Genomic DNA, 27131 nt, shown 5'->3' on the forward strand with positions numbered 1-27131 from the left:
GCTTGCCATCATAACTTGATTAGACCCATCTGTAAATTCCTCAGCCGAATGGATTGGTTCATTTGGACACTTGATTGGGAGGCTCTGAGTTCATCTCCTGTGTGGTGGATTTTCTTTCCTGGGGAAAGATCTGAAGTCCAATTGCCGAGTCTGCCACTGCCATATTATACAAGGGTTACGCTGCCTTTCAATGGACCTCATACGCTTGATCTATTTTAGGATCAGATGTTGATTATTTACACGTCAGCCTACACCTTGGTGATGTAATCCATTGGGATGTGACCATGAGTAGCCCTTTGAAAACCCACTTGATGCGGTCTGTGTGAGATCTAGAAGACTCCCATTCTGATCAGGGACCTCTGGAACTAGCATAAAGACTGTCGACCATTGTTAAAATAGTCGTGCAATGCCCTCTCCCAGCATATTGTCCAAGAAAGGGCATCAAGTTTACTTCTTTCCTTAAATTCTCTTCCCTACAGCTGGTCTGTGGATGTCTCACAAGGAGGAGACCCCAATGAAAATAATGTGGAAGGGGGACCGTTAAGGTAGAGGTGGTTTATCCATTTTGCAAAATGGGGGGCTGGGAGCAGAAAACCAGGCTTATTAAGCGACATTCTTTGGTTATGGTTTGGGAGACTTCTCAATGCTCTGGCTGGAAATATTTATGCTTCCAACTGTTCGAAGGCCATTCTGCCTCTTCGGGCCTGTTCTGCCATTGAATTAGAAACGTACCTCAACTCCATAGCCCTGGATAACGTTACCCAACAGAAATCGATCAATTTTATCTTGAAAGCATCCACAGCCATTTGGGGAGCAAGTTCCAGATTTCCGCTATCCTTGGTGTGAAAAAAGTGGAGGGCCACTCATACAATGAGCCATTGGAGGGTTACCCCATTAGGTGAGCCACTGGAGGGTTACCCCATTAGGTGAGCCACTGGAGGGTTACCCCATAAGTCATTGCATTCAGGAGACAAAAATATAGCTTTAATGGGCATTTATTTACACAGTAAGGGAGGAATCTTCTTTTCTCCAATTTTGCTCAAGACTCCCAGTTTCATTTTCATATGCTCTAGCTCTGGAATCATAAATAACCTGCTTACATTTACACTATTCATGAATTTCATGACTTATAGACATATATCACTGCCCAGTCATCACTGTGGAGTCAATATCCTGGAATTCTCCACCTAACACCATCGTGGATGCACCCGCACCACGAGAACTGCATCAGTTCAAGTGGAAGGCCCACCACACAACAACTAGATTGGGCATTAAATACAGTCTTGACAGCATCATACACAGTCCATCAACAAATAAAACAAACTTTTACTAGGGTGTCAAATAGGTTATTTGCCTTCATTATTAATTTTCAAGTTTTATATCAGTAGTGTGGTTTTCTCAAAGGTCCATCTCTGTGCATTTCCGTGAAAGGATATTTGACAGGTCGGGAAACTGATTTAACATGGCATAAATCACAGGGCAAATGGTGAAACTGTGGGGTAGTTAGAGCACATACTTTTCTGGTAGGGGTGAGTCAGTCCCAGTTATTCCACTCCCACAGTGAAGTCAGCCAGATTATGTGCTCAGGAGCAGTGATGTCTCGTTGCAAAGCATCGATTAGGCATCACGTTCACACACCTCCGAGTGGCTGACTGCAGCGTGGCGAAAAGCAGAAGCAGGTCACGTGCTGCTCTCAGCTGGGGATGCACAAGGAGACAGGCCCAAGAAAGAGGACAGAGGAAACATATCTTAGAGAGTATCATAGGGGTGGATGTAATCTAAGATTAGGAGGTCTGTTAGATGTTCCTGAGTTATCTATTTTTGACCTGATTTTTAACTACTGAACAAAAGGAACATAAATCTTGTGCGACCATGGAGACAAAGCAAACACAATATCCCAAAAGTTTCTGATTTTCACAACATCCCGGGAAGCCAACAGTAGGTTATTACAAACTTCCAAAGCACCCAATAACAAACAGTAATTTGCAATTAGAATAGTGGTACTGTAATACAATCAACTGTAAAAATCCAAAATTATAATCTTCAACTTCTAGTTAAAGTCTTCGAATTTAACACAGTGAGGCTAAAGTATAAAAGGAGCGTGTATAGGACAGTGCATTTGGAGCTTGGGGTGAACGCTTGTTACATGAATATACTGTGTTAGGAACTGCGTGTGTATGTTATGTGGAGATGCTGCAATAGGGGCTGTTGATCGGTTGCCATACAAACGATTTGCTCCAACTTCCCTTCTTCAGTGAGTCTGAAAGTTCGTGTAATCTGAAAGTAAAGAAACAAATCAAGGAAAAGTCGTCTACTACAAAAGGTACTTCAGGAAAACAAAGACTAAGGGACATTCCATTCTTGCTAAAACACAGCCCTCAGGAACCATGTAGTCAAAGCGTCAGCTTGTCTCAGTTAGTAGTGATTGCACTTCTCAGTCAGTAGGTCAAGGGTTCCAGTACTTGAATACATAATCTAGGCTGACACCCAGTGCTACATTGTCAGAAATGTTAAACGTTTGGATGAAATGTTAAACTAAAATCCACACGCCAGTTCCTGTGATTCAGGTGGGCATTAAAGATTTGACAACACTACTGCAAGAAGGAGCTCTCCCAGTGCCCCAGCCAACATTTCTCCCAGCACTATCACAAAAAGGCCATTCACTATGAAATATTTTAGGACTTTTACCTATTTGGCCCAAAAGGGATTTTGTTTTAACTTATGAAATTGCTACAAAGTTACATTCAATTCACAATGGGTTAATTCCCAGGAATACAATATTATTTTTGACTTAGCATTTAAACTCACTTAGAACGTTAATTAGGAATAACAGGATGTCACTGAGTACATTGTCTAGTTCGCACCTTAGTGCTAGAATGATTTTCATTCAATGCAACCAGCATGGAGTTCAGCTGAACAGACAAACAGGCTGCACAAGCTTCCACATAAAAGGAAAGCTTTTCATAATTTTGATTAGCAATACTATAGATAATTCCAGGACATAGAATTGAGGGAAGGGTCTGGAGAGAAGTGAGATCTCTCTCTTGCCAGGCAGCCTGAAACATAGTCTCTAGTCAGTGAGACTGAGAGGCTCTAGGACTGAGTATGACCATGTACAGCCTGTAACAGAGGAAGTCAGGTAACAGCTGGCTCGTACATTTAACTTGTAATTGAGTTTAGCCTATAGTGGGGGCAGGGTCATAGCTTTCGTTTTTTGAAAATGATACCAGGTGCAATCAAGAATTGATTGAATCTCAGTGTGAAAATTGCGCTCTGTTCATTCGTATATTTCATATAAAATAAATTAGTTTGTTCGTTTACAGTTAGTCTTGTCTCACTAGAGTGCTTTATAGACCACCTTCCAAAAAGAAAGGAGAGTGCACATGTGGTGGTGCATGTGAGAACACAGCATCCAGTACACACAATAAGGGGTCTATGCCACAATCCCTGGGTCACGCTATCATTTAACTAAATATTGAATAGTAAAGATGCACTCCTGATCATAGGAGACACAAAGTCCTCTTATGGGATGCTAAGCCCCAAGAGAATATCTACTGTAGACCCATTAAATTTGTAACAGGAAAGAAAAGCTTGCACTTATATAGTGCCTTTCACAAAGAACTTTTAAAGCTTAGTCACTGTTGCAACATAGGGGAATGTGACAATTTGTGTACTGTAAGATCCCACAAACAGTACTGAGAAAAAATGACCAGATAATGTTCCAGTGGTTGATTGAGGGATAAATTTTGGCCAGGATGGCTGGAGAATGCCTCTGCTCTTCGAATAATGCCATGGGACCGTTCACATCCACCCGAGAAGGCTGACGGGTCCTCGGTTTAACACCTCATCTGAAAGACAGTGCACTGAAGTACGAGTCCAGATTAAGTGCACAAGTCTCTGGAGTGGGGCTTGAGCCCACAACCTTCTGATGCAGAGGCACAAGTGTCACTCCTGAACCAAGGCTGGCAAATGAGAGCAAACACATTATAGAATCATAGGGAACTTAGGAGGCCATTTGGCCCACCGTGTCTGTGCCGGTTCTTTAAAAGAGCTATCCAATTAGTTCCACTCCCCTGCTCCTTCTCCATAGTCCTGCCATACTTTTCAAGCATATATCCACGTCCCTTTTGGAAGTTACCCTTTCAGGCAGTACATTCCAGATCGTGACAACTTGCTGCATAAAAAAAATTCTCCTCATCTCCCCCCGGTTCTTTTGCCAATTACCTTAAATCTGTGTCCTCTGGTTATTGACCCTCCTGCCAGTGGAAACAGTTTCTCCTTATTTACTCTATCAAAACCTCTCATAATTTTGAACACCTCTATTAAATCTCCCCTTAACCTTCTCTGCTCTAAAGGAGTAAATATAAATCTCTTCTCATTTACTTTTACAATATATTCTGAGGGTCAGTAGACCGAAAATCATTCACCGCAGTGATAGTGAAATCTGAACAGTGTTTTCTATCCTCCTCAGAAGAGTGGGTCTGGGTGAACTCCGCGCTTTGGACCAACTAAGTGCAAGTGCTCTGAAACGAGAGCATGCTCCATCCACTGTGTTGCAGGGGTATTTGCAGGGCTACAGTTCTGCACTGTAACAACGTGCGGCTCCCTGCAGTTTTCTGTCTCTTATCTGACGTTGTAATCAACACCCGCCCACCTCATGTACGGAGGGAGGGCCTGTCATGTGACTGATTGACTTCACACAGCTTGTTGCTGCAGATAAATATCTACCCACACAACCTTCAACACAAAAGGAAACCTAAAATTGACATTTTCCACTTGATTTATTTGATATACTATTTTCCACATGACTCTGTCGCTTTTGTTCCACAATGTAGGCCTACTTGTGTGCAATTTATTGCCCAGACCCAGGATAAAGACGCTGGAAACACATCCTATCACTACTTTTGCAGACATGGGAACAGTGCTTGTTAAACAGTTCTGATGTGGCCCAGCATTGCAAAACAATGGACTGTACAACAGCTTGCATTTGTATAGCCTCCAGTGCTTTACAAAAGAGGTGGGTAAAGCCTTGGGGGCATTTGCAGATGAGGACGAGGGTTTGGAAATCAATGAGTTCAGGGATGGATGTGAGTGAGGACAGTGATGAGCAGACAGGATTATAAGCAGCTGGGTTTTGGATGAGATGGGAGTTTGTGTGGGTCGGTGCTTCAGAAATCACAAGGAGAGCACTGGAGAAATTGATCCAAAAAAAAAGGTGTGGATGGGTTTCAGCAGCAGTGGGGTGAAATAGGGAAGTTAGAAGAGGAAATAGGCAGTGCTGGCGACAGATAAGATAGGAGAATGGAAGCTCAGCACAGGATCAGTCAGAATACTGAGGCTATGTACGGCCAGTCTCAGCCAGTGAGGAGGATGGAATTAGTGGCTTGGACGCAGAGTTTCTGTCAAGCGCTGAACAGGCTGGTTTCAGTCTAGTCTACGTCAAGCTGAAGAAAGCACTGCTCATCCACAATTGATGTCTGAGAAGCAGTTGAAGGAGAGGTAGGAGCGGACACCATGCTTATAATGACATCGCTGAGGAAAGGGTTCAAACAAGAATGGGAGCCAGGGTTGTGGGGGGGCGGGCAGGTTTAGAACCTTACAGCGTGCTGGAGGTGGTGGTAAAGGCTCAGGAGAAGGCGGCAGATGTACTGAGACAGGTAAGAATGGTACCACGGAGGTGAATCATAGAAGGAAGGCAGTGAAGAAGGGTGGATTGGGCAACCATGCTGAGGGCTGCAGAGAGGTTGAGGACAGGAGAGATATTGTGCCATCTGTTCCTGTAAATTTCTACCGCCCCAGTCTCCAATTCTTTCCATTTCCCTCTTTTTCCACTCTTTCCATCTTCCTTCTTTATCCTTCTCTGCGTGCTTCACATACACCTTCATTGTTTATATATCCACGTGTCTCATTTTCTTACTCTTTCTCCCTATTTTTTTCTCTCTCCTGTGTGTCTCTCACTCTTTGTACGTGTCTCGCATGCTTCCTCTACATCTATCTCGCGCTCTCTTTCTTTCCGTATGTGCTTCACTGCCCTTTTCCCTCTCATCTCCCATGTAAAGGTACAGCCAGCTTCAGGCCACCGATCTGCCAGTGGAAAGTTTCTCTTTATTTACTTTATCGAAACCCTTCATAATTTAGGTCATCCATCTAGGATCATCCATGAGGACCAAAGATTAGGGGGCCTGGAGGAAATGGAGAGAATAGTGCTTTTTGAATCCAATATTGTACCAGGGGTCCAGAGGGATTCCTAGCTTCAGCAGTCTCAATTCAACAGTGAGCGGTCTCCTCTACACTGGGGAGACCAAACGCAGATTGGGTGATCGCTTTGCTGAACTCCTCCGTTCAGTCCGCAAGCGTGACCCTGAGTTTCCGGTCGCTTGTCAGTTTAATTCTCCATCTCATTCACAATCTGACCTCTCTGTCCTCGGCCTCTTACACTGTTCCAATGAAGCTCAACGGAAGCTCGAGGAACAGCACCTCATCTTTCGATTAAGCACTTTACAACCTTCTGGACTCAACATTGTTCAATAACTTCAGATCATAACCACTGCTCCCATTTTTTCGGACAGCAGGTGCTGGAAATGGTTCTGATGTTGCCATTTACAGCTCCTCTAGGCCCGTCTTTTGTTTCTTTACTTGTCCCTTTCCCACCCCCCTTGCCTCACACCATCATCCCTTTTGTCATTTAATCACTCCTGCCCTCCACCCTATCACAGACCTTCCCTTTGTTCTTCCCTCCCCCTTTTCCCTGGCTCTGTACTTGCTTATAAATTGTTAAATTTTTAACTTCTTCCAGTTCTGATGAAAGGTCATTGACCTGAAACGTTAACTCTGTTTCTCTCTCCAGATGCTGCCTGGCCTGCTGAGTGTTTCCAGCAGTTTTTTTTTATTTCAGCTTGTGGTATTTAGTTCTGTTACTGCTGTTGTTGAGACAATTGTTTCAATGTACTGAATGCTTACAATAAAATTACTATGGGTCACTAAATTGAACCATATTCCAGAAGCACTGGAGAAAGTGCAAAAAAAATTTACAAGGCTGATACCAGAACTGAGAGGGTATAACTGTCATGAAAGATCGAGCAGGCTGGGGCTCTTTTCTCTAGAAAGGAGAGAGCTGAGGGGTGACCTAATAGAGGTCTTTAAAATTAGAACTAGAGGTCATGAACTGGTTCGATAGGATAGACGTAGAGATGATGTTTCAACTTGAGGGAGACCCCAAAACTAGGGGCCATAAATATAAGATAGTCACTAAAATATCCAATAAGGAATTCAGGAGAAACAACTTTACTCAGAGAGTGGTTAGAATGTGGAACTCGTTACCACAAGGAGTGGTTGAGGCGAATAGCATAGATGCATTTAAGGGGAAGCTAGATAAGTACATGAGGGAGAAAGCAATATGTTGGTAGGGTTAGATGAAGTAAGGTGGGAGAAGGCTCGTGTGGAGGACAAACACTGGTTGGGCCGAACGGCCTGTTTCTGTGCTGTAAATTCTATGTAAGTCTATGAACCAAGTGCTTTTCGTTCTTGTACTACTTGGTCCAAACGCTCAAAACTTCAAAGTCGCACTTTTGAACTGCAAGAAACTTTTGCAATCTACTGTGTCACACTGAAGAGGGAAGGAGCTCTGACAAACTGATTTTATCAACATCTCAAACTGTGCAGCCAGCAGGCAGAGGAAGTGGCTGACCTCCTTTACACATCAGCACAGGGTCTGGCTTAGCATAACATCCCAGGTACAAGGGACTGCAAGAGGGCAAAGCTGAAAAGTTTTTGCAGATGGATGAACAGAGAGCGAGTCAGGAAAGGTGCAGTTAAACAAAACACCCGTCTGAGAGGCTTCACTCCTGATTATTGTGCATTTTAGAACACAATGCATTTTTTGGGGAAAAGTACACAACAACAACAACTTGCATTTATATAGTGCCTTTAATGTCCCAAGGCGCTTCACAAGAGCTGTGATAGGATGGAGGACAGGAGTGATTAAATGACTATAGGGATGATGGTGCAAGGGAAAAGAGGCTGGTAATGGAACTCAACATTGAGTTTCAACAACTTCAGGTCAAAACCACTGCGGAACGATTATCAAACTAAATTTGACACTGAGCCACATATGGAGATATTAGGACAGGTGACCAAAAGCTTGGTCAAAAAGAGGTAGGTTTTAAGGAGCATCTTAAAGGAGGAGGGAGGGGTAGAGAGGCGGAGAGGTTTAGGGAGGGAATTCCAGAGCTTAGGGCCTAGGCAGCTGAAGGCACGGCTGCAAATACATGATGTTAAATAACTCAAGCCTGCAGTGCACATTGCAGAGATTGCCGCATGTTGTAACATTGCTTTTTTTTTCCAACTACAAGGGTTGCATCATTTTGCCCTTTTCCTTGCAGACTGATTCCCATTTGAGTAGATCTGATGATAGAAATGGTCTCTTCCATTGCTTGATCAGAGCATAAGTGAATATGGCTCCCCCAATCGGCAAGAGCAGTCTGGTGCGGGACTGAATCACACATGCTGGGATAAAGTCCCTGGTTTCGGCAATGGACTGTACAGAGTTAGCTGATCTTAGCTAGGGCAGTAGCTGTATATCTAAGTTTGCTGATGACACTAAGTTAGGTGGCACAGTAAATAGTGTAGATCGGAGCAGAAAATTGCAAAGGGACACTGAGAGATTAAGTGAGTGGGCAAAACTGTGACAGATGGAGTTCAATGTGGGGAAGTGTGAGGTCATCCACTTTGGACCTAAGAAAGGTAGATCAGAGTATTTTCTAAATGGTGAGAAGTTAGGAACTGTGGAGGAGCAGAGAGATTAGGGGACCAAGTACAGAAATCACTAAAAGCTAGTACTGCACAAAAAAATTAAAAAGGCTAATGGAATGTTGGCCTTAATCTCAAGGGGGCTGGAATACAAAGGGGTGGAAGTTATGTTTCAACTGAACAGAGCTCCAGTTAGACCCCATCTGGAGACTGCATTCAGTTCTGGGCGCCGCACCTCAGGAAGGATATATCAGCCTTGGAGGGGGTGCAGCGCAGATTCACCAGAATGATACTGGGACTAAAATGGTTAATTAGGACATGTTGCATAGACTAGGCTTGTATTCCCTGGAGTATAGCGGATTAAGAGGTGATCTAATTGAAGTGTTTAAGATGATTAAGGAATTTGATAGGGTAGCTAGAGAGAAACTATTTCCTCTGGTGGGAGAGTCCAGAACAAGGGGCATAACCTTAAAATTAGAGCTAGGCCGTTCAGGGGTGATATCAGGAAGCACTTCTTCACACAAAGGGGAGTGGAAATCTGGAAAACTCTCCCCCAAAAAGATGTTGAGGCTGGGGGTCAATTGAAAATTTCAAAACTGAAATTGATAGATTTTTTTGTTAGGCAAAGGTATTAAGGGTTACAGAACCAAGGCAGGTAGATAGAGTTAAGATACAGATCAGCCGTGATCTAATTAAATGGTGGAACAAGCTCGAGAGACTGAATGGCCTCCTCCTGTTCCTATCTTTCTATGTTGTGCATCCCCTCTTGGGTACTTTGCTCTCCCCAAATCCTTATCCCAATCTTTCACTATTCCTCTACCTTCATTCTCTTTTGCCACCGTCCCAGGCTTGAATCCATATTGGATAAGGCCACAGCTTCCCTCTTTGCCCCTCTCGGCATTCTGTGAAGGGCCCACCATGACACTCGTCACTGCCTGCTTACGAGCAGTAACCCCAATTGTACGGTCACCTCAAAGCTGAGCATTACTTCACACAAAACTGACTGCCTGCTGGCTTTAAAAAAAAATGTTTGCTAGCAGGGAGGAGAAGCTCACAAAGTGCTTTATTCTACAGTATTACTTTCCTTTAAGCAGAACTCAGAAGACTAACTTACTTTATTTTGAAGACTGCAGTCACTTTGGGGCCTCTGTCAGTTCGGAGGAAGGACAGGAAAAGCCCATTTCATCGTCAATGTGATTCTGTAGCCAACTGACCCAAGGCACTCGACATTCCCTTGATTTTGGAGAACACCTGTCTTCAGCTTGGCACCATCCCCTTTATGCCTTAGCTAGCACTCAAAGATCTTCAATATACTCCAGCCTTAGTCTCACAAGGGTTCCTTATGGTGCACTTGTGTGACATTTCTTCTCCCATGGCTTGTCAGAGGGACAGGCAGCTCAGTGCAGTTTTGTGCTGTGGGACCTTGCCCACTGGGAAAATGAATGGAAATTGTCCCAAAACTAATTTCACACAGGACCCTCACAGCCAGCAAGAGAAAAGCCATTCACCCCATCAGTCCGGGCTGGTTTCCAACATGCGTCCCCCGGGAAAAAGACAGCTTGCTAATCGAGTCTGTCGATATACAACTTAGAAATAAAAATAATTTTCGTCAATAGCATTGCTACCCAACTGTGAGCAGGAGCGCCAACACGAGAGAAGACAAAAGTGAAACACGGCAGGTAATAAGACATTTGGTGCAATAAAGGGAACAAATCCAGGGGCTTGAAACCCATTCTTACCTGCTGGACGTGTGGCTCCTTTGCAAAGGACATTCGAGCCACAGACTGAGAGGCTAGTGTCAGCTCCTGATCCTTCACTTCCCCTTCTTCAATCTCCACAATACCTTGGGTCAGAAAGTAAATAAATAAACAGTGGTTTAAAAACTTTGTTAACAGCAAAACTTCATGAAAGATATTAAAAAAATTACAATATTTGCAAAAACAAAATACAACGTGTTTCAAAATTTGATCTGCCCGGATGGAGAGTATTAACAATGATTCACTCTACGGATCAGTACAAGAAACACTAGCTGATTAACATTTGAACAGTGTTCTAATTGGCATAACATTTAATACTTGATTCAGGGTAAACACAATGCAGGACATCTTCACAAGATGTCCTAATGTGCAAAACTCAAGTATCATCCAATCCTAATTATATTATGCCTGGGGCAACAGTTTGAACTGGGGCAAGGAGGGGCAGTGACTTTGAAAGCTGAAAAGAACCATTAGCAAAAAAAAAACGTCACCTCAAATAGCAACAGCTGCAGTGAATTAGATGCAGATTTATATAACCTACTTTAGGTTTGGTTTTCCTCATTCCTTGAATGCAAATGAACCACAATTAAATAGGTTGTCATCCAAACCAAGGGCAGTGGAAAATGTGTGGTTTTCATATCATCAGCTAAGCTTGTTAACCACCATGCTCCTGCAGCAGCAGGATGCTCCAATCGCTTATTGGAACAATGACCTCCTACTCTGGTCTGCTCAGTGCGTTTGTGTCGTGACGTGAGGATGGAACCAGCTCAGCATCAAATTCATGACTCGATGCATCCAATTCCTCTCCTCTTGGTCAGCTACGTGCAATTCCAAGGTGATGAGAACAAAGAAAATTCCGACAATGTCCTTACCTCCCTTCCCCATAAGCCCGTTGAAGGCTGATTTGGAAAGCAGAGTCCAGCTTTCTGCATATTCACAGAAAGCCAGGTCTCTCTTTACTGAATCAGCCTTCAAATGAGCCTCGGGAAGGGGGTGAGGATAAATCAATACAACCTCTCTGCACCGTTCTCTTACAGCCCAAATTTAATGTAAATACACCTTCAATTTCTGGCACCATATAGAATTGAGCATGAGTCATGCCTTTCGCACCCATCTTCTCCCCCCCACTCCTGTATAATAGGGACTTGTTCTAGGGCATCGTTCAGTTATTTCAAAGGCAACAGCATCTGACAGCTACTCAACAAAGCAAGGAAGTTACATACACTGAAGGAAAGGAATGAACCAGGTAGGAGGAGATAGAAGACACAGATAGAGAGCTTTGTATGTAAAGGTTAAACTACAAAGACCGAGGAAGATAATACCCAAGGTAGGTAAACCACCAATCTTCTTTATTCATTGGCAACTTCCACATATTGGGTCAAAGTAACTGCAAAAAAGGATAGGATTCTCTACCGTCTAACAAAGAAACCGGTTTGGAGCACAGCAGTGCCAAGAACTTACCACTTTGAGCTGTCAGGTTAAGACAATAATGCGTCATGAATGCAAATTACTTCAAATAGCTACCTTGCAGATGGGAAGAGCATTGTTAAATGGTTTGAATATGGGTCCCTAATATTAAGGTAAAAAGCAGGGTGAACATTTCTCAGTGGCTGCTGACCAGCTGAAGAACACTGGAATTAGTTTATTACTCCTTTTACTAAATTGCTGATGGTTTTTCCTCGCGTCTTATCAAAGAAAAAAAACTGCCTGAATTGATAAATTCTGTATGTAGAATGCTAAAGCTCTGCAGCCATCAACAAAATAATACTGCCTTTCTAAGGGGTCGAATGCAGTGATGGTTAAGCTTCAGCACCATGAAACATACAAAACAATTTTGGCCATAAATGCTAGGTATGGTCTTATCCAGCCCTACCTGAATGCCAAACCATATACAGTAAATCTACTACTAGATCACTAAACCACTGAGCTGAAATTAGAATATGCAGTGTAACACTCGGAGGATGGAAATTTAAGATTAGCGGAAACAATGAGGTCAAATCGTCCTGTCATAAATTTTATATAAACAGGATTCAAGGCCCAGGTGGCCAATGTCATCTGGATCTTCAGCAACCAATCTCTCCCCTCCCACCTCCAGGTGACCAGCTGCAACAACTGCTACATGGACCCCAAATCTCTCTGCTCCTCCACAGTTCCTGGCTTCTCACTATTTAGAAAATACTCTGATCTATCTTTCTTAGGCCCATAGTGGATGACCTCACACTTTCTCACTCCCCCACATTTAACTCCATCCGCCACAGTTTTGCCCACTCACTTAATCTCTCAATGTCCCTTTGCAACTTTCTGCTCCCATCTACACTATTTACTGTGCCACCTAACTTAGTGTCGGCAGCAAACTTAGATATACGGCTGGAGTTACAGCAATGGAGAGTTCGGTGTGGGGATGTAGGGGATGGAGGAGACTACAGAGATAAGGTGGGGTGAGGCCAAATATTTAAACACATGGATAAGCATTTTAACTTTAATTGGGGACCCGGGAGCCAATGAAAGTCAACAAGGATAGCGGTGAGCTGCACTTGCAGTGAGCTAGGATACAGGCATCAGAGTTTTGAGTGAGCTGATGTTTATGGAGCATGGGGTATGGGAGGCCGGCCAGCAGAGTGTTGGAGTATTTGAAGCTGTAGGTGACAAAGGCACGGATGAGGGTTTCAGCAGCAGATGAGCTGAGGTCGGGGCATAAGGGGCAATGTTAGAGAAACAGAGGTCTTTGCGCAAAAGAGGATATGGATTCGGAAGCTCAGCTCAGGGTCAAACAGGATGCATAGGTTGCTAACGGTGTGGTTTAGCCCGAGACAGCGGCCAGGGAGGGGGATGGAGTCAGTGGCCGGGGCAAAGACAATGGCTTCAGCCGTCCAATATTTTGAACAGAGGAAATTATGGCTCATCAAAGACTGGATGTTGGCCAAGCAGTCTAACAGTGCCGGGGTCTGAGAGAAGTGGTGGGGAGGTAGGGCTGGGTGTCCTCACCATATACATGGAAGTTAACCCCATGACTGTGGATAATATTGCCAAGGAGCAGCATGTAGATAAAGAGGAGGCAGCAAAGGATGGATCCTTGGGATACACCCACAGTGATGGTGCGGGGATGGGAAGAGAAGTCATTGCCAAAGATACTTGGCTACAATTGGATAGTTAAAAGTGGAACCAAGCGAGGGCAGTTCCTCTGAGTTGGACAATAGAGGTGTTGGAGGACGATAATGTGGTTTGACCATGTGTAAGGCTGTATAGAGTCAAGGACGAGGAGACATAATGCACCAAAGAATATTACTGACTTTGGTTAGGGCTGTCTTGGTGCTGTGGGAGGGACAAAAACCTGATTGGAGGGATTTAAACAGTGAGTAGCAAGAGTAACGATACAGATCTGGGAGGCGACAATAAATACAAGAATTTTGAAAAGGAGAGGTTGGAGAAGGGACAGTAGTTAGTGAGGACGAGAGGGGTCGAGGGTACGATTCTTTTGAAGGAATTTTGAAAGGGACGGGGGCAGGGGCCAAGAAGAACTATTTACAATATAAGCTAGTAGGGGGGGACCACGAAGAGTATTTGGAGAGTGGTACATGGCTTCTCCGGTGTACTGGCCAACGTTCCTCTCAATCAATACTACCAAAACAGATATTTGGTCATTCATTCACTCATTTGCAGTTAGTGGGACCTTGCTGTTACAGCGATTACCCACATTAAATATAAAGCACATTGTAACATCCTCAGAATGTGATAAGGTGTCACCTTATCTATGCCACACAATACTTTATGCACCTCAACCAGGTTTTCCCTCCCCCCTCCCCCCATAACCTGTTTCTCGCCAGATTGTAGTACTTAAGCTTCTCTAATCTATCCTCATAGCTCATTCTTTTACATTTGGATGATTCATGCCGCTTTCTCTGTATCCTACTCAATGCATGTCTGTGCCTTCTGAAGTGCAGAAAAGCCACTTCTCAATACAGGTAATTGTAAACAATTTTACAACACCAAGTTATAGTCCAACAAATTTATTTTAAATTCCACAAGCTTTCGGAGGCTTCCTCCTTCCTCAGGTGAACGGTGTGGAAATCACCTGAGGAAGGAGGAAGCCTCCGAAAGCTTGTGGAATTTAAAATAAATTTGTTGGACTATAACTTGGTGTTGTACAATTGTTTACAATTGTCAACCCCAGTCCATCACCGGCATCTCCACATCATCAATACAGGTAAGATCAATTCTGGAAGATCAAATCCGGTTAGTCAACATTCTACAACATCAAACCACACCCTCCATGAAACTCGCAGGTTCAATTCCCCTGGTCCGAGTTAACTGATCTCAAATGGGACGACAGCTGTGGTGTCACAATTAGTCCAAAGTGTCCTGGGCTTTGGGCCATGGGGAAGGGAAGGGAAGGGACCCCCCCCCCCCCCCAGGGAAATATGCATACAATAATGTTGGATGAGGGAAGGGTCATGCTTGGCTGTAACATCCTCCAAGTCAAATAACCTGCCCATACTCGGCATAAGAAGGGTTACTCAAGGGAGGTACTAGCAAGTTGTCAGCACCTATGGAATGAAACAGCAGCAAGAGTTTGCACCTTTAGGATAGCATAGGGAGAAAACTGAATATTGGCTGCTTTTCTGAAGAGTGATCTTCAGACTCATTCTTTTTTTCTTGGTAGAGTTAAGCTGAAGAGATGGGTTCCTTGTGGCAGCCTTAGCTCAGTGGGCAGCACTTTCGCCTGAGTCAGTAGGTCGTGGGTTCAAGACCCACCACAGAAATTTGAGCCCATAATCCAGGCTGACACTTGAGTGCGGTATTGAGGGAGCGCTGCACTGTCAGAGATGCCGTCTATCGGATGAGACATTAAATCAAGTCTGCCCTTTCAAGTGGATATAAAAGATCCCACGTCACTATTCAAAGAAAAGCAAAGGAGTTCTACCTGGTATGGGTAGCCAATACTTATTCCTCAGCCAACATCACTAAAACAGATTATCTGGTCATTACCTCATTTCTGTTTGCGGGATCTTGCTGTGCACATCAAGCGGCCACGGTTCCTACATGACAACAGTGACTACACATCAAAAGTACTTCATTGGCTGTAAAGCGCTTTGGGTCGTCCTGAGGTCATGAAAGGTGCTACATTTCTTACTTTTGCTTTGATCAAGGTGAAAGACGTTAGTGAGGAGGACAAGCTTATTTTTAATAAAACACACAACTTACCCTTTTGTCAGCAAAGTAAAGCTCGCTCTGCATGATTAGGCACACCACTGATCAGGAGTTAAGCATTCTCTATATTGCTCCATCAGTACACCTGAATCCCAATCTCAGACATGCTCCTCAGACTACATTCCAGTCATCCTCATGACTTCTCTAAATGAAAATGCCAATTTAGTGCCAGTCGGCTGGATGGATAATTCTGTACGATTAACTTGTACCCAGAGGAGCGGAATGGAGATTGCTCCAAACCTATTTAAATAAGGACCTTTCCTACGGCAGAGACACCTTTTATGCCTCATGTCTGGGCTGGTCTTGAATCCACAAAGGTGAAAGCACAAATATGTGGAAATAGGCAGAAAAAATGTATTTCTGAATACAACACCTGCTTCTAATTATGTGCAATATTCCAGAGTATTGGTGAGGAAGAGAAGTTGGAATAAAAGCGACTGGTGTGAAGGTTTATAAGGCCTTTTGAACTTCACAGGGTTAAGACTTCACCATTGAGGTTGTGTAAAGTGTAGACAGTTCAAAGAAATTGGTGATAGAGAATAGCAAGAATTTTCTCTTGCTGTGACATGTGTAAGTAGGGTGCGTCTGCACTTAACATTAAACCTTCCCCAAGAGGATGAGTTCATTTCTGGCTGGCTGGCTCCATCCTACATTTTGTCTAAAACACAAATTCTTTGCGGCAAATGCCCAGAGGCTATTCTGGCACCCAGCCCTTTACATCTTGACATTCAAAGCTGAAGCAAAGAGCACAGACTATTATACCCACATAACAAAAAAGATTGTATCTATCTGTTTGTACGACCATTTCCAAAAACCTGGTCGATGATAGTACTATTCAAGCTGAAATTTTAAAAATAAGAAACCTATTCAGTGCTTGTGGGCCCATTCTGTTTCTATAAATGAATTCTTGCCAACAATGGCGATGTAATAATGCAGAGCAAAGCTGTCAAATGCTAGGGAGCTGTTCAGAGTTTATGATCAGCAAGGATAACACAGATTACAGAGCCATTTACAGAAGCTATTTTGTGAGTTTATTTTTTCAGAGGGATATCAACGTAGGTTCAATGTTTAAGCCCAAAAGAAACAGATCTCACTCCCAACAGGTGACAGTTGCCATGTCTGACCCTCTGTGTTTGGAGCAAGCTGCTTCTTAGGAAAACTTAGGACTTAGGAAAACTTAGGAACAGGAGTAGGCCATTCAGCCCCTCATGCTTGCTCTGCCATTTGATAAGATCATGGCTGATCTGTGATCTAACTCCATATACCTGCCTTTGGCCCATATCCCTTAATACCTTTGGTTGCCAAAAAGCTATCCATCTCAGATTTAAATTTAGCAATTGAGCTAGTATCAATTGCCGTTTGCGGAAGAGAGTTCCAAACTTCTACCACCCTTTGTGTGTAGAAATGTTTTCTAATCTCACTCCTGAAAGGTCTGGCTCTAATTTTTAGACTGTGCCCCCAACTCCTAGAATCCCCAACCAGCAGAAATAGTTTCTCTCTATCCACCCTATCCGTTCCCCTTAATATCTTATAAACTTCGATCAGATCACCCCTTAACCTTCGAACCTCCAGAGAATACAACCTCAATTTGTGTAATCTCTCCTCGTAACTTAACCCTTGAAGTCCGGGTACCATTCTAGTAAACCTACGCTGCACTCCCTCCAAAGCCAATATGTCCTTCCAAAGGTGCGGTGCCCAGAACTGCTCTCAGTACTCCAGGTGCGGTCTAACCAGGGTTTTGTATAGCTGCAGCATAACTTCTGCCCCCTTATACTCTAGTCCTCTAGATATAAAGGCCAGCATTCCATTAGCCTAATTGATTATTTTCTGCACCTGCTCATGACACTTCAATGATTATGTATCTGAACCCCTAGGTCCCTTTGGACATCCACTGTTTTTAACTTTTGACCATTTAGAAAGTACCCTGTTCTATCCTTTTTGGTCCAAAGTGGATGACCTCACATTTGTCTACATTGAATTCCATCTGCCACAGTTTTGCCCATTCACCTAATCTATCAATATCGCTTTGTAATTTTATGTTTTCATTTACACTGCTTACAATACCACCAATCTTTGTTGTGGAGATGCCGGTGATGGACTGGGGTGGACAAATGTAAGGGAATCTTACAACACCAGGTTATAGTCCAACAATTTTATTTTAAAATCACAAGCTTTCGGAGATTATCTCCTTCGTCAGGTGAGTAGTGAATAAGAGGTTCTCAAATCGCATATCTTATATTAGGCTGGGACACCATCACACCAATCAAAGGTGTCGTTGGTGTTCAGACAGGTTAGCCACGGAAAACAGTAGGTCCCAGTATGCTGAATACACAATGTGTCAAATTACACAGACAGAGAGAGAGAGACCCGAAAGGCAGAGAGAGAGAGAGAATTTCCAGTTGTATTAAAAACAGATAACTTTTTTTTCCTTGCTGGTGGGGTTACGTGTAGCGTGACATGAACCCAAGATCCCGGTTGAGGCCGTCCTCATGGGTGCGGAACTTGGCTATCAATTTCTGCTCGACGATTTTGCGTTGTCGTGTGTCTCGAAGGCCGCCTTGGAGAACGCTTACCCGAAGATCGGTGGCTGAATGTCCTTGACTGCTAAAGTGTTCCCCGACTGGGAGGGAACCCTCCTGTCTGGCGATTGTTGCGCGGTGTCCGTTCATCCATTGTCGCAGCGTCTGCATGGTCTCGCCAATGTACCATGCTCCGGGGCATCCTTTCCTGCAACGTATGAGGTAGACAACGTTGGCCGAGTCACATGTACCTGGTGGGTGGTGTCCTCTCGTGTGATGGTGGTATCTGTGTCGATGATCTGGCATGTCTTGCAGAGGTTGCCGTGGCAGGGTTGTGTGGTGTCGTGGACGCTGTTCTCCTGAAAGCTGGGTAATTTGCTGCGAACGATGGTCTGTTTGAGGTTGGGTGGCTGTTTGAAGGCGAGTAGTGGAGGCGTGGGGATGGCCTTAGCGAGGTGTTCGTCGTCATCGATGACATGTTGAAGGCTGCAGAGAACATGGCGTAGTTTCTCTGCTCCGGGGAAGTACTGGACGACGAAGGGTACTCTGTTGGTTGCGTCCCGTGTTTGTCTTCTGAGGAAGTCTATGCGATTCTTCGCTGTGGCCCGTCGGAACTGTCGATCGACAAGTCGAGCGTCATATCCCGTTCTTACGAGGGCGTCTTTCAGCGTCTGTAGGTGTCCATCGCGTTCCTCCTCGTCTGAGCAGATCCTGTGTATTCGTAGGGCCTGTACATAGGGGATGGCCTCTTTGACGTGGTTAGGGTGGAAGCTGGAAAAGTGGAGCATCGTGAGGTTGTCCGTGGGCTTGCGGTAGAGTGAGGTGCTGAGGTGCCCGTCTTTGATGGAGATTTGTGTGTCCAAGAAAGAAACCGATTCTGAGGAGTAGTCCATGGTGAGTTTGATGGTGAGATGGAACTTGTTGATGTTATCGTGTAGTCTCTTCAGTGATTCTTCGCCTATGGACCCACGGCGAAGAATCACTGAAGAAACTACACGATAACATCAACAAGTTCCATCCCACCATCAAACTCACCATGGACTACTCCTCAGAATCGGTTTCTTTCTTGGACACACAAATCTCCATCAAAGACGGGCACCTCAGCACCTCACTCTACCGCAAGCCCACGGACAACCTCACGATGCTCCACTTTTCCAGCTTCCACCCTAACCACGTCAAAGAGGCCATCCCCTATGGACAGGCCCTACGAATACACAGGATCTGCTCAGACGAGGAGGAACGCGATGGACACCGACAGACGCTGAAAGACGCCCTCGTAAGAACGGGATACCACCATGACGCTCGACTTGTCGATCGACAGTTCCGACGGGCCACAGCGAAGAATCGCATAGACTTCCTCAGAAGACAAACACGGGATGCAACCAACAGAGTACCCTTCGTCATCCAGTACTTCCCCGGAGCGGAGAAACTACGCCATGTTCTCCGCAGCCTTCAACATGTCATCGATGACGACGAACACCTCGCTAAGGCCATCCCCACGCCTCCACTACTCGCCTTCAAACAGCCACCCAACTTCAAACAGACCATCGTTCGCAGCAAATTACCCAGCTTTCAGGAGAACAGCGTCCACGACACCACACAACCCTACCACGGCAACCTCTGCAAGACATGCCAGATCATCGACACAGATACCACCATCACACGAGAGGACACCACCCACCAGGTACATGGTTCATACTCCTGTGACTTGGCCAACGTTGTCTACCTCATACGCTGCAGGAAAGGATGCCCCGGAGCATGGTACATTGGCGAGACCATGCAGACGCTGAGACAACGGATGAACGGACACCGCGCAACAATCGCCAGACAGGAGGGTTCCCTCCCAGTCGGGGAACACTTTAGCAGTCAAGGACATTCAGCCACCAATCTTCGGGTAAGCGTTCTCCAAGGCGGCCTTCGAGACACACGACAACGCAAAATCGTCGAGCAGAAATTGATAGCCAAGTTCCGCACCCATGAGGACGGCCTCAACCAGGATCTTGGGTTCATGTCACGCTACACGTAACCCCACCAGCAAGGAAAAAAAAGTTATCTGTTTTTAATACAACTGGAAATTCTCTCTCTCCCTCTGCCTTTCGGGCCTCTTTCTCTCTGTCTGTGTAATTTGACACATTGTGTATTCAGCATACTGGGACCTACTGTTTTCCGTGGCTAACCTGTCTGAACACCAAATGACACCTTTGATTGGTGTGATGGTGTCCCAGCCTAATATAAGATATGCGATTTGAGAACCTCTCATTCACTACTCACCTGACGAAGGAGATAATCTCCGAAAGCTTGTGATTTTAAAATAAAATTGTTGGACTATAACCTGGTGTTGTAAGATTCCTTACATTTGACCAATCTTTGTGTCATCGGCAAACTTAGATATGAACTTTCTATGCCTTCATCTAAGTCGTTAATAAATATTGTGAATAATTGAGGCCCCAAGACAGATCCCTGCGGGACTCCACTAGTCACATCCTGCCAATGTGAGTACCTACCCATTATCCCTACTCTCTGTCGCTTTTCGCTCAGCCAACTTCCTAACCAAGTCCGTACTTTTCCCTCGATTCCATGGGCTTCTATCTTGGCTAACAGTCTCTTATGTGGGACCTTATCAAATGCCTTCTGGAAGTCCATAACATCCATTAGCATACCCCTGTCCACTACTTTAGTCACCTCTTCAAAAAAGTCAATCAGGTTTGTCAGGCACGACCTACCTTTCACAAATCCATGCTGGCTCACTCTGATTAACTGAAAATTCTCGAGGTGTTCAGTCACCCTATCCTTAATTATAGACTCCAGCATCTTCCCCACAACAGATGTTAGGCTAACTGGTCTATAATTCCCTGGTTTCCCTCTCTCTCCTTTCTTAAAAAGCGGAGTGACGTGCAATTTTCCAATCCAGAGGGACAGTTCCTGAATCTAGAGAACTTTGAAAGATTATAGTTAGGGCATCTGCAATGTGCTCACCTACTTCCTTTAAAACCCTGGGATGGAAACCATGTGGTCCTGGGGATTTGTCACTCTTTAGTGCTATTATTTTCTTCATTACTGTTGCTTTACTTATATTCATTTTATTGAGTCCCTGTCCCCGATTCAATATTAGTTTTCTTGGGATTTCCGGCATGCTATCCTCTTTCTCTACTGTAAATACTGACGCAAAGTAATCGTTCAACATGTCCACCATTTCCCCATTGTCAATGACAATATCCCCACTTTCAGTTTTTAAGGGGCCAACACTGCTCCTGACCACCCTCTTTTTCCTAATATAACTATAAATGTTCTTCGTATTGGTTTTGATATCCCTTGCAAGTTTCTTTTCATACTCTCTTTTTGTAGCTCTTACTATCTGTTTTGTGACCCTTTGTTGATCTTTGTATCTTTCCCATTCACCAGGATCTGTGCCATTTTTTGCCTTTTTGTATGCCCTTTCTTTATATCTTATACTGTCCCTTACCTCTTTAGTTGTGCATGGCTGTTTTTTTGGCAAGTAGAGTTCTTGCCCCTCAGGGGTATAAACCGATTCTGTATCACGTTAAATGTTTCTTTAAACATTTCCCACTGATCATCAGTCGTTTTACACATTAACAGATTTGCCCAGTTTACTGTGGATAGTCTCTGTCTCATCCCATTGAAGTTGGCCTTACCCAAGTCTAGAATCTTAGCAGCTGACTCACTTTTTTCCCTTTCAAACACTGCATTGAACTCGATCATGTTATGATTGCTATTGGATAGATGTTCGCGTACAGTCAAGCCGTTAACTAAATCTGGTTCATTACTCATTACTAAATCTAGTATGGCTTGCCCCCTTGTTGCCTCCAGGACATACTGCTGTAGAAAACTATCCCGAACACACTGAAGAAATTCACTGCCTTTCTGACAGTTGCTAGTCTGCTTTCCCCAATCTATGTGAAGGTTAAAGTCCCCCCATTAAGACCACTATGCCTTTCTTACACGCTTGTCTAATCTCTGCATTTATACAATCTAGCACTTCAGAGCTGCTGCCAGGGGTCCTATACACAATTCCCACTATAGTCTTAGATCCTTTCCTATTTCTCAATTCAACCCATAAGGTCTCTGTTGGCTGCTTACCTCTCGTTATATCCTCCTTTATCATTGAAGTGATTTCATCTCTAATCATTAATGCTACTCCTCCCCCTCTTCCATTTTCCCTGTCTCTCCTGTAGACCTTATATCCCGGTATATTTAGTTCCCAATCCTGGCCATCCTGCAGCCATGTCTCAGTGATAGCTATCATATCATACCCTCTCGAGTTTCTGTGATTCAATGTAACGGGCCAAGTGAGATGAGAAAGGCAAATTACAAGCAAAATACTGCGGATGCTGGAAACCTGAAATAAAAACAGAAAATGCTGGAGAAGCTCAGCAAGTCAGGCAGCATTTGTGGAGAGAGAAACAGAGTTAATGTTTCAGGTAGATGGCCCTTCGTCAGAACTGGAAGGTGTTAAAAGAGTTAAAGTTTTTGAGTGAGTACAGAGCCAGGGAAAGGGGGGAGGGAAGGAAAGAACAAAAGGGAAGGTCTGTGATAGGATAGAGGGCAAGAGTGATTAAATGACAAAAGGGATGATGGTGCAAGGCAAGGAAGGTGGTAATGGGACAGGTTAAGAAACAAAAGGAGTAGCTGTAAATGGCAGCAGCAGAACCATTACCAGCACTAGCTGACCAGATCATAACCACTGCTCCCATTTTTTCAGACAGCAGGTGCTGGTAATGGTTCTGCTGTTGCCATTTACAGCTACTCCTGATCAATCTTTTGTTTCTTAACCTGTCCTATTACCGCTCTCCTTGCCTTGCACCATCATCCCTTTTGTCATTTAATCACTCGTGCCCTCCACCCTATCACAGACCTTCCCTTTTGTTCTTTCCTCCCCCCTCTCCCATTCCCCCCCCTTTCCCCAGCTAGGTACTTGCTCAAAAACTTTAACTATTTAACATCTTCCAGTTCTGATGACAGGTCTTTGACCTGAAACGTTAACTCTGTTTCTTTCTCCACAGATGCTGCCTCACTTGCTGAGGTTCTCCAGCATTTTGTGTTTTTATATTAGGGAAAATTACAATGCCGACTGCATTTGCTTATTACGGGCAGAGATGGTGAACTGACATTTCTGTACTGTTCAGCCTAGTGAAATCCAAGAGCAATTACAGAAAGAATTAGGTGCCGGGTTCACACCCATCAGCTTTTGGACTGGAAAATTCTGTTTTTGAGTGTGCTGCCAGAATATTTGAAGATATAAACCAGGCACTAAAGGGGTCACTTTAAGAGCAGACGATGGTGGCGGGAGTCTCGCTTGCTGGTAACGCACATCAGAAATTTGGTCACAGGCTGCTCTTGAGCTTCTGACAATTAGAATAAATGGTCAGAAAACCATGGGCAGCGCGCACTTTAATCTGTGCTCTGCTGGTGTGAACTTGTAAAATTACCCTTTAAAAGTCTGCTTTTTGTAAAAATTAAAAGAAAGAATTTTTGTCTTTTTTAAATAGCTTAAAACAGCTAGGATAACATTAGAAATGGTATCACTAGCTGTGCCTGAGGGAGGTCTTTATAAACCTTCTTTTGTTCTAGATGTGACTTTGATGATATACCTACCCAAGCCCCATTCCAGATTGAGCATATCAGAGAGCTGACACTTCAGTGCAGTACCGAGGGAGCGCTGCACTGTTGGAGGTGCCGTCTTTTGGATGAGACACTGAACCAATGCCACGTCTATCAGCTCAGGTGGATGTAAATGATTCCATGCCAGTATTCGTAAAACAGTAGAAGTGCCAACAATTATCCCTCGACCTACACCACCAAAAACAGATTAACTGACCATTTATCCAATTTGCTGTTTGTGGTACATTGTTGAGTCCAAATTGGTTGCCAAAGAAAAGGTCCCTTTCCATAAAAAACAAGAAAAGCTAAAAGCAGCCTTGAAAATAGATGAACCTGCTGAGAATTAATTCCAGTTCTTCCTTCAGTATTTTTACCTGTATTCTTTTTGTTTCTATAAATCATTAATTTAAAATAAATTTGATCAGTAGTTTAGCCTGTACATAGTGAGCTATTGGGATACCTTCAGCCTTCTGAATTGATGAGCAGCAGTGGGCATTCACACGTGTTCTCCACTAAGCAATTCATTGGAATTGGCTTGTTAGTCCTGAGGGTTATGTTTTTAGGGTTTCTTCACTCTCGATATTTTTGGCTTCCCTTGTCTGAAACTTCTCTCAGATGAGCCCAGCTTTGTGTGTTAGAGCGAGAGTGAACGTGCCAGTGAGTGAGTGAGAAAGCAAAGGAGAGACTGGCAGAAAATACAAGATACAGATCTCAGTTCAGTGAAAACGTGCTCTGCTTCAAGGCATTAACATGAGAAAAAGGTGTTGGAGGAAGCCCCAAAATAACAGCCTTATGAAGACAATAATTCTAGAGACTATTAAAGTTTTGGGTGAATTTTCTGCAGCAAAGCAAGGCAGTGGAAGGACCTACACAGGTCAACTTGTGTTATGGTAAGCACCTAGGTATTCTAGTGTAGCAGACTTGCTCTTCACCACCTGCTTAATCAATCCAGACCATCGTGGGTTTTGAGCCCTCATTGGGTGGACTTTGGCAAAGAGATAGGGACACAGTGAGGCTGACTCCCCACTAAAGGTTGGTGAACAATGGGTCAGCGTAGGCTGGAATCCTCTTGCTGGCAACCCATTTCCTCTCACTGCCACAAATCCAACCCAGGTTGATCCAAATCCTATACCTGGGCCGAATGCTTGGTTCTTGCCAAGCTGCAACTAACTTCTCTGGGCTGAGTCCTTGTGGGGAGAGAATGTGCACTGAAATGTGACATTTCTCAGGGGTTTGGTTTGGAGACACTTGGAAGTACAGTGATAGATTTCCACGCACATCAGACTTGTAGCTCACCCAATGGATGAAAAAATAATTGCTCAATAAACAAAAAATGTAAAGACCCTTCCTTAGCAGCAGCCAATTAATTTATACTTTGCAGCTGACATGCTCTTGATTCCTCTACGCAGACCAAACATGGATAGCATTATGTGCAGGTGGTACTTGTACCTGTGTTTTGGGCACTGATGAATGCCACCTTGTTGGTGCCAGGCTTGATTCTAATAAAGCCACACTCTCTATGCATTGGCTTCTTGGTTTCAGGATTGAAACCATTAAATCTGTAAAACAAGTGAGGAAAGTCAGTCTGGGTATGAAATGAAGGATTATCAATTGTTACTGGTAAGTGGAGGTTATCGGACATATTTACAACTGGAGTGAAGAGAAGGTGGAACTTCTCAGGCATTTTTTTTGTTATTTCAAAATATACTTCATTTCATAGAATTTAAAGATACACACAGTTCAATGTAAATATCACAATTCCAAACCAGTACAATTCAAACCAAAACACCACAGATCGTACACAAAGCAATCTCATTATTACAATTCAAACACGGTATTTCTTACGACTTTGGTGTACAATACAAGGTGGGGTGGCCTTTCCCCATAGAGCCTTTGCGTAGGTCACACCTCGCCTCAGTGCATTCCTGGACCTTGGAGTCGGCAACACTCGGTCACGGACAGCTCCTCCAGCTGGAAGACCAGCAGGTTTCGGGCGGACCAAAGGGCCTCCTTCACCGAGTTGATGGTCTTCCAGCCGCAGGTGATATCTGTCTCTCTGAGCGTCCTGGGGAACAGCCCGTAGAGCACAGCGTCCTGTGTTACTGAACTGTTTGGGATGAACCGGGACAGATACCAACACATCTCTCTCCACACCCTCTGCGTAAAGGGGCAGCTCATCAGGAGGTGGAAGACGGTCTCTTCCCCGCCACAGACTCGATCGCAGCTCACGGTGGCGCTGAGGTTCCGTGTGTGATGGAAGGACCGCGCTGGGAGGGCCTTTCTCACCACCATCCAGGCTACATCCTGGTGCCTGTTGGTCAGTTCCGGCGACGAGACGTTCTGACGAATGACATCGACCGTCTGGTCGGGGAAGAAACCGATCGAGTCCACCCTCTCCGTTCCTTGCAGGACTCTGAGAATGTTTCGTGTCGACCACTGTCTGACGGCCTTGCGGTCGAAGGGGTTCCTCCTCAGGAACTTCTCCACCTGGGACAGGTGGGGGAGGGGAGGTCCAGCTGGACAGGACGTCCTGCGCCTGCTCGGACAGCGTGGCCAGACCCCCCTTCTCAGTGTGTTGGACAGGTGGAAACTCAGCACGAAGTGACACTTGGTGTTTGAGTACCGGGGCTCTGCACATATCCCGAGGCAGCCACTCACAAAGGTGGCCGTCAGGATCAGAGCGGAGTTGGGGACGCTCTTCCCCACTTTGTCTAGGGGCTTGTACATGGTGGCCCTGAGGACATGTTCTACCTTGGACCTCCAGACAAAGTGGAAGATAGCTCAGGTGACCGTGATGGTGGAGCAGCGGGGAATGGGCCTGACCTTGGCCACGTAGAGCAACACTGCGAGTACCTCACACCTTATCACCAGGTTCCTGCCGGTTATGGAGAGGGAGCCTCCCACCCACATACCAAGCTTCTGTTTGGCTTTGGCGATCCGCTCTCCACAGTTCTTGGTGCAGGCCAACGGCCCCCCGAACCAGAGCCCCAACACCTTCAGGTAATCGGACCAGACGGTGAAGGGGACAAAGGATCGGGTCTCCCACCTGCCAAAGAACATGGCCTCGCTCTTACTTCGGTTCACTCTGGCCCCCGAGGCCAGCTCAAAACAGTCGCAGATGCCCATCAATGTGTGGACCGACTGCTGATCGGAGCAGAAGACAGTGACATCGTTCACGTACAGGGAGGCCTTAACCTGAGAGCCTCCGCTGCCTGGGATCGTCACCACCCCCCCCCCCCCCCCCCACCCCCGATACCTGCATCCTTCCTGATGGACGTGG

At 44.8% G+C, this 27131-nt stretch overlaps 1 protein-coding gene across 2 annotated transcripts in view; it reads right to left on the reverse strand.

Annotated features, from left to right (window-relative positions):
* Positions 1–979: 979 nt before the first annotated feature.
* thap4 (THAP domain containing 4) overlaps positions 980–27131 on the reverse strand; it is a 53268-nt gene continuing 27116 nt past the window's right edge. For both annotated transcript variants that reach the window (XM_067995632.1, XM_067995633.1), the window contains 3 exons: positions 25301–25410; positions 10488–10591; positions 980–2277 (listed from right to left, as the gene is read on the reverse strand). In XM_067995632.1, coding sequence (XP_067851733.1) covers positions 2161–2277; positions 10488–10591; positions 25301–25410 — 331 coding nt within the window. In that variant the 3' untranslated portion in view covers positions 980–2160. The remainder of the gene's footprint in view (positions 2278–10487; positions 10592–25300; positions 25411–27131) is intronic.

Source organism: Heptranchias perlo, chromosome 13 (assembly GCF_035084215.1).
Source record: "Heptranchias perlo isolate sHepPer1 chromosome 13, sHepPer1.hap1, whole genome shotgun sequence".
Lineage (NCBI taxonomy): Eukaryota > Metazoa > Chordata > Chondrichthyes > Hexanchiformes > Hexanchidae > Heptranchias > Heptranchias perlo.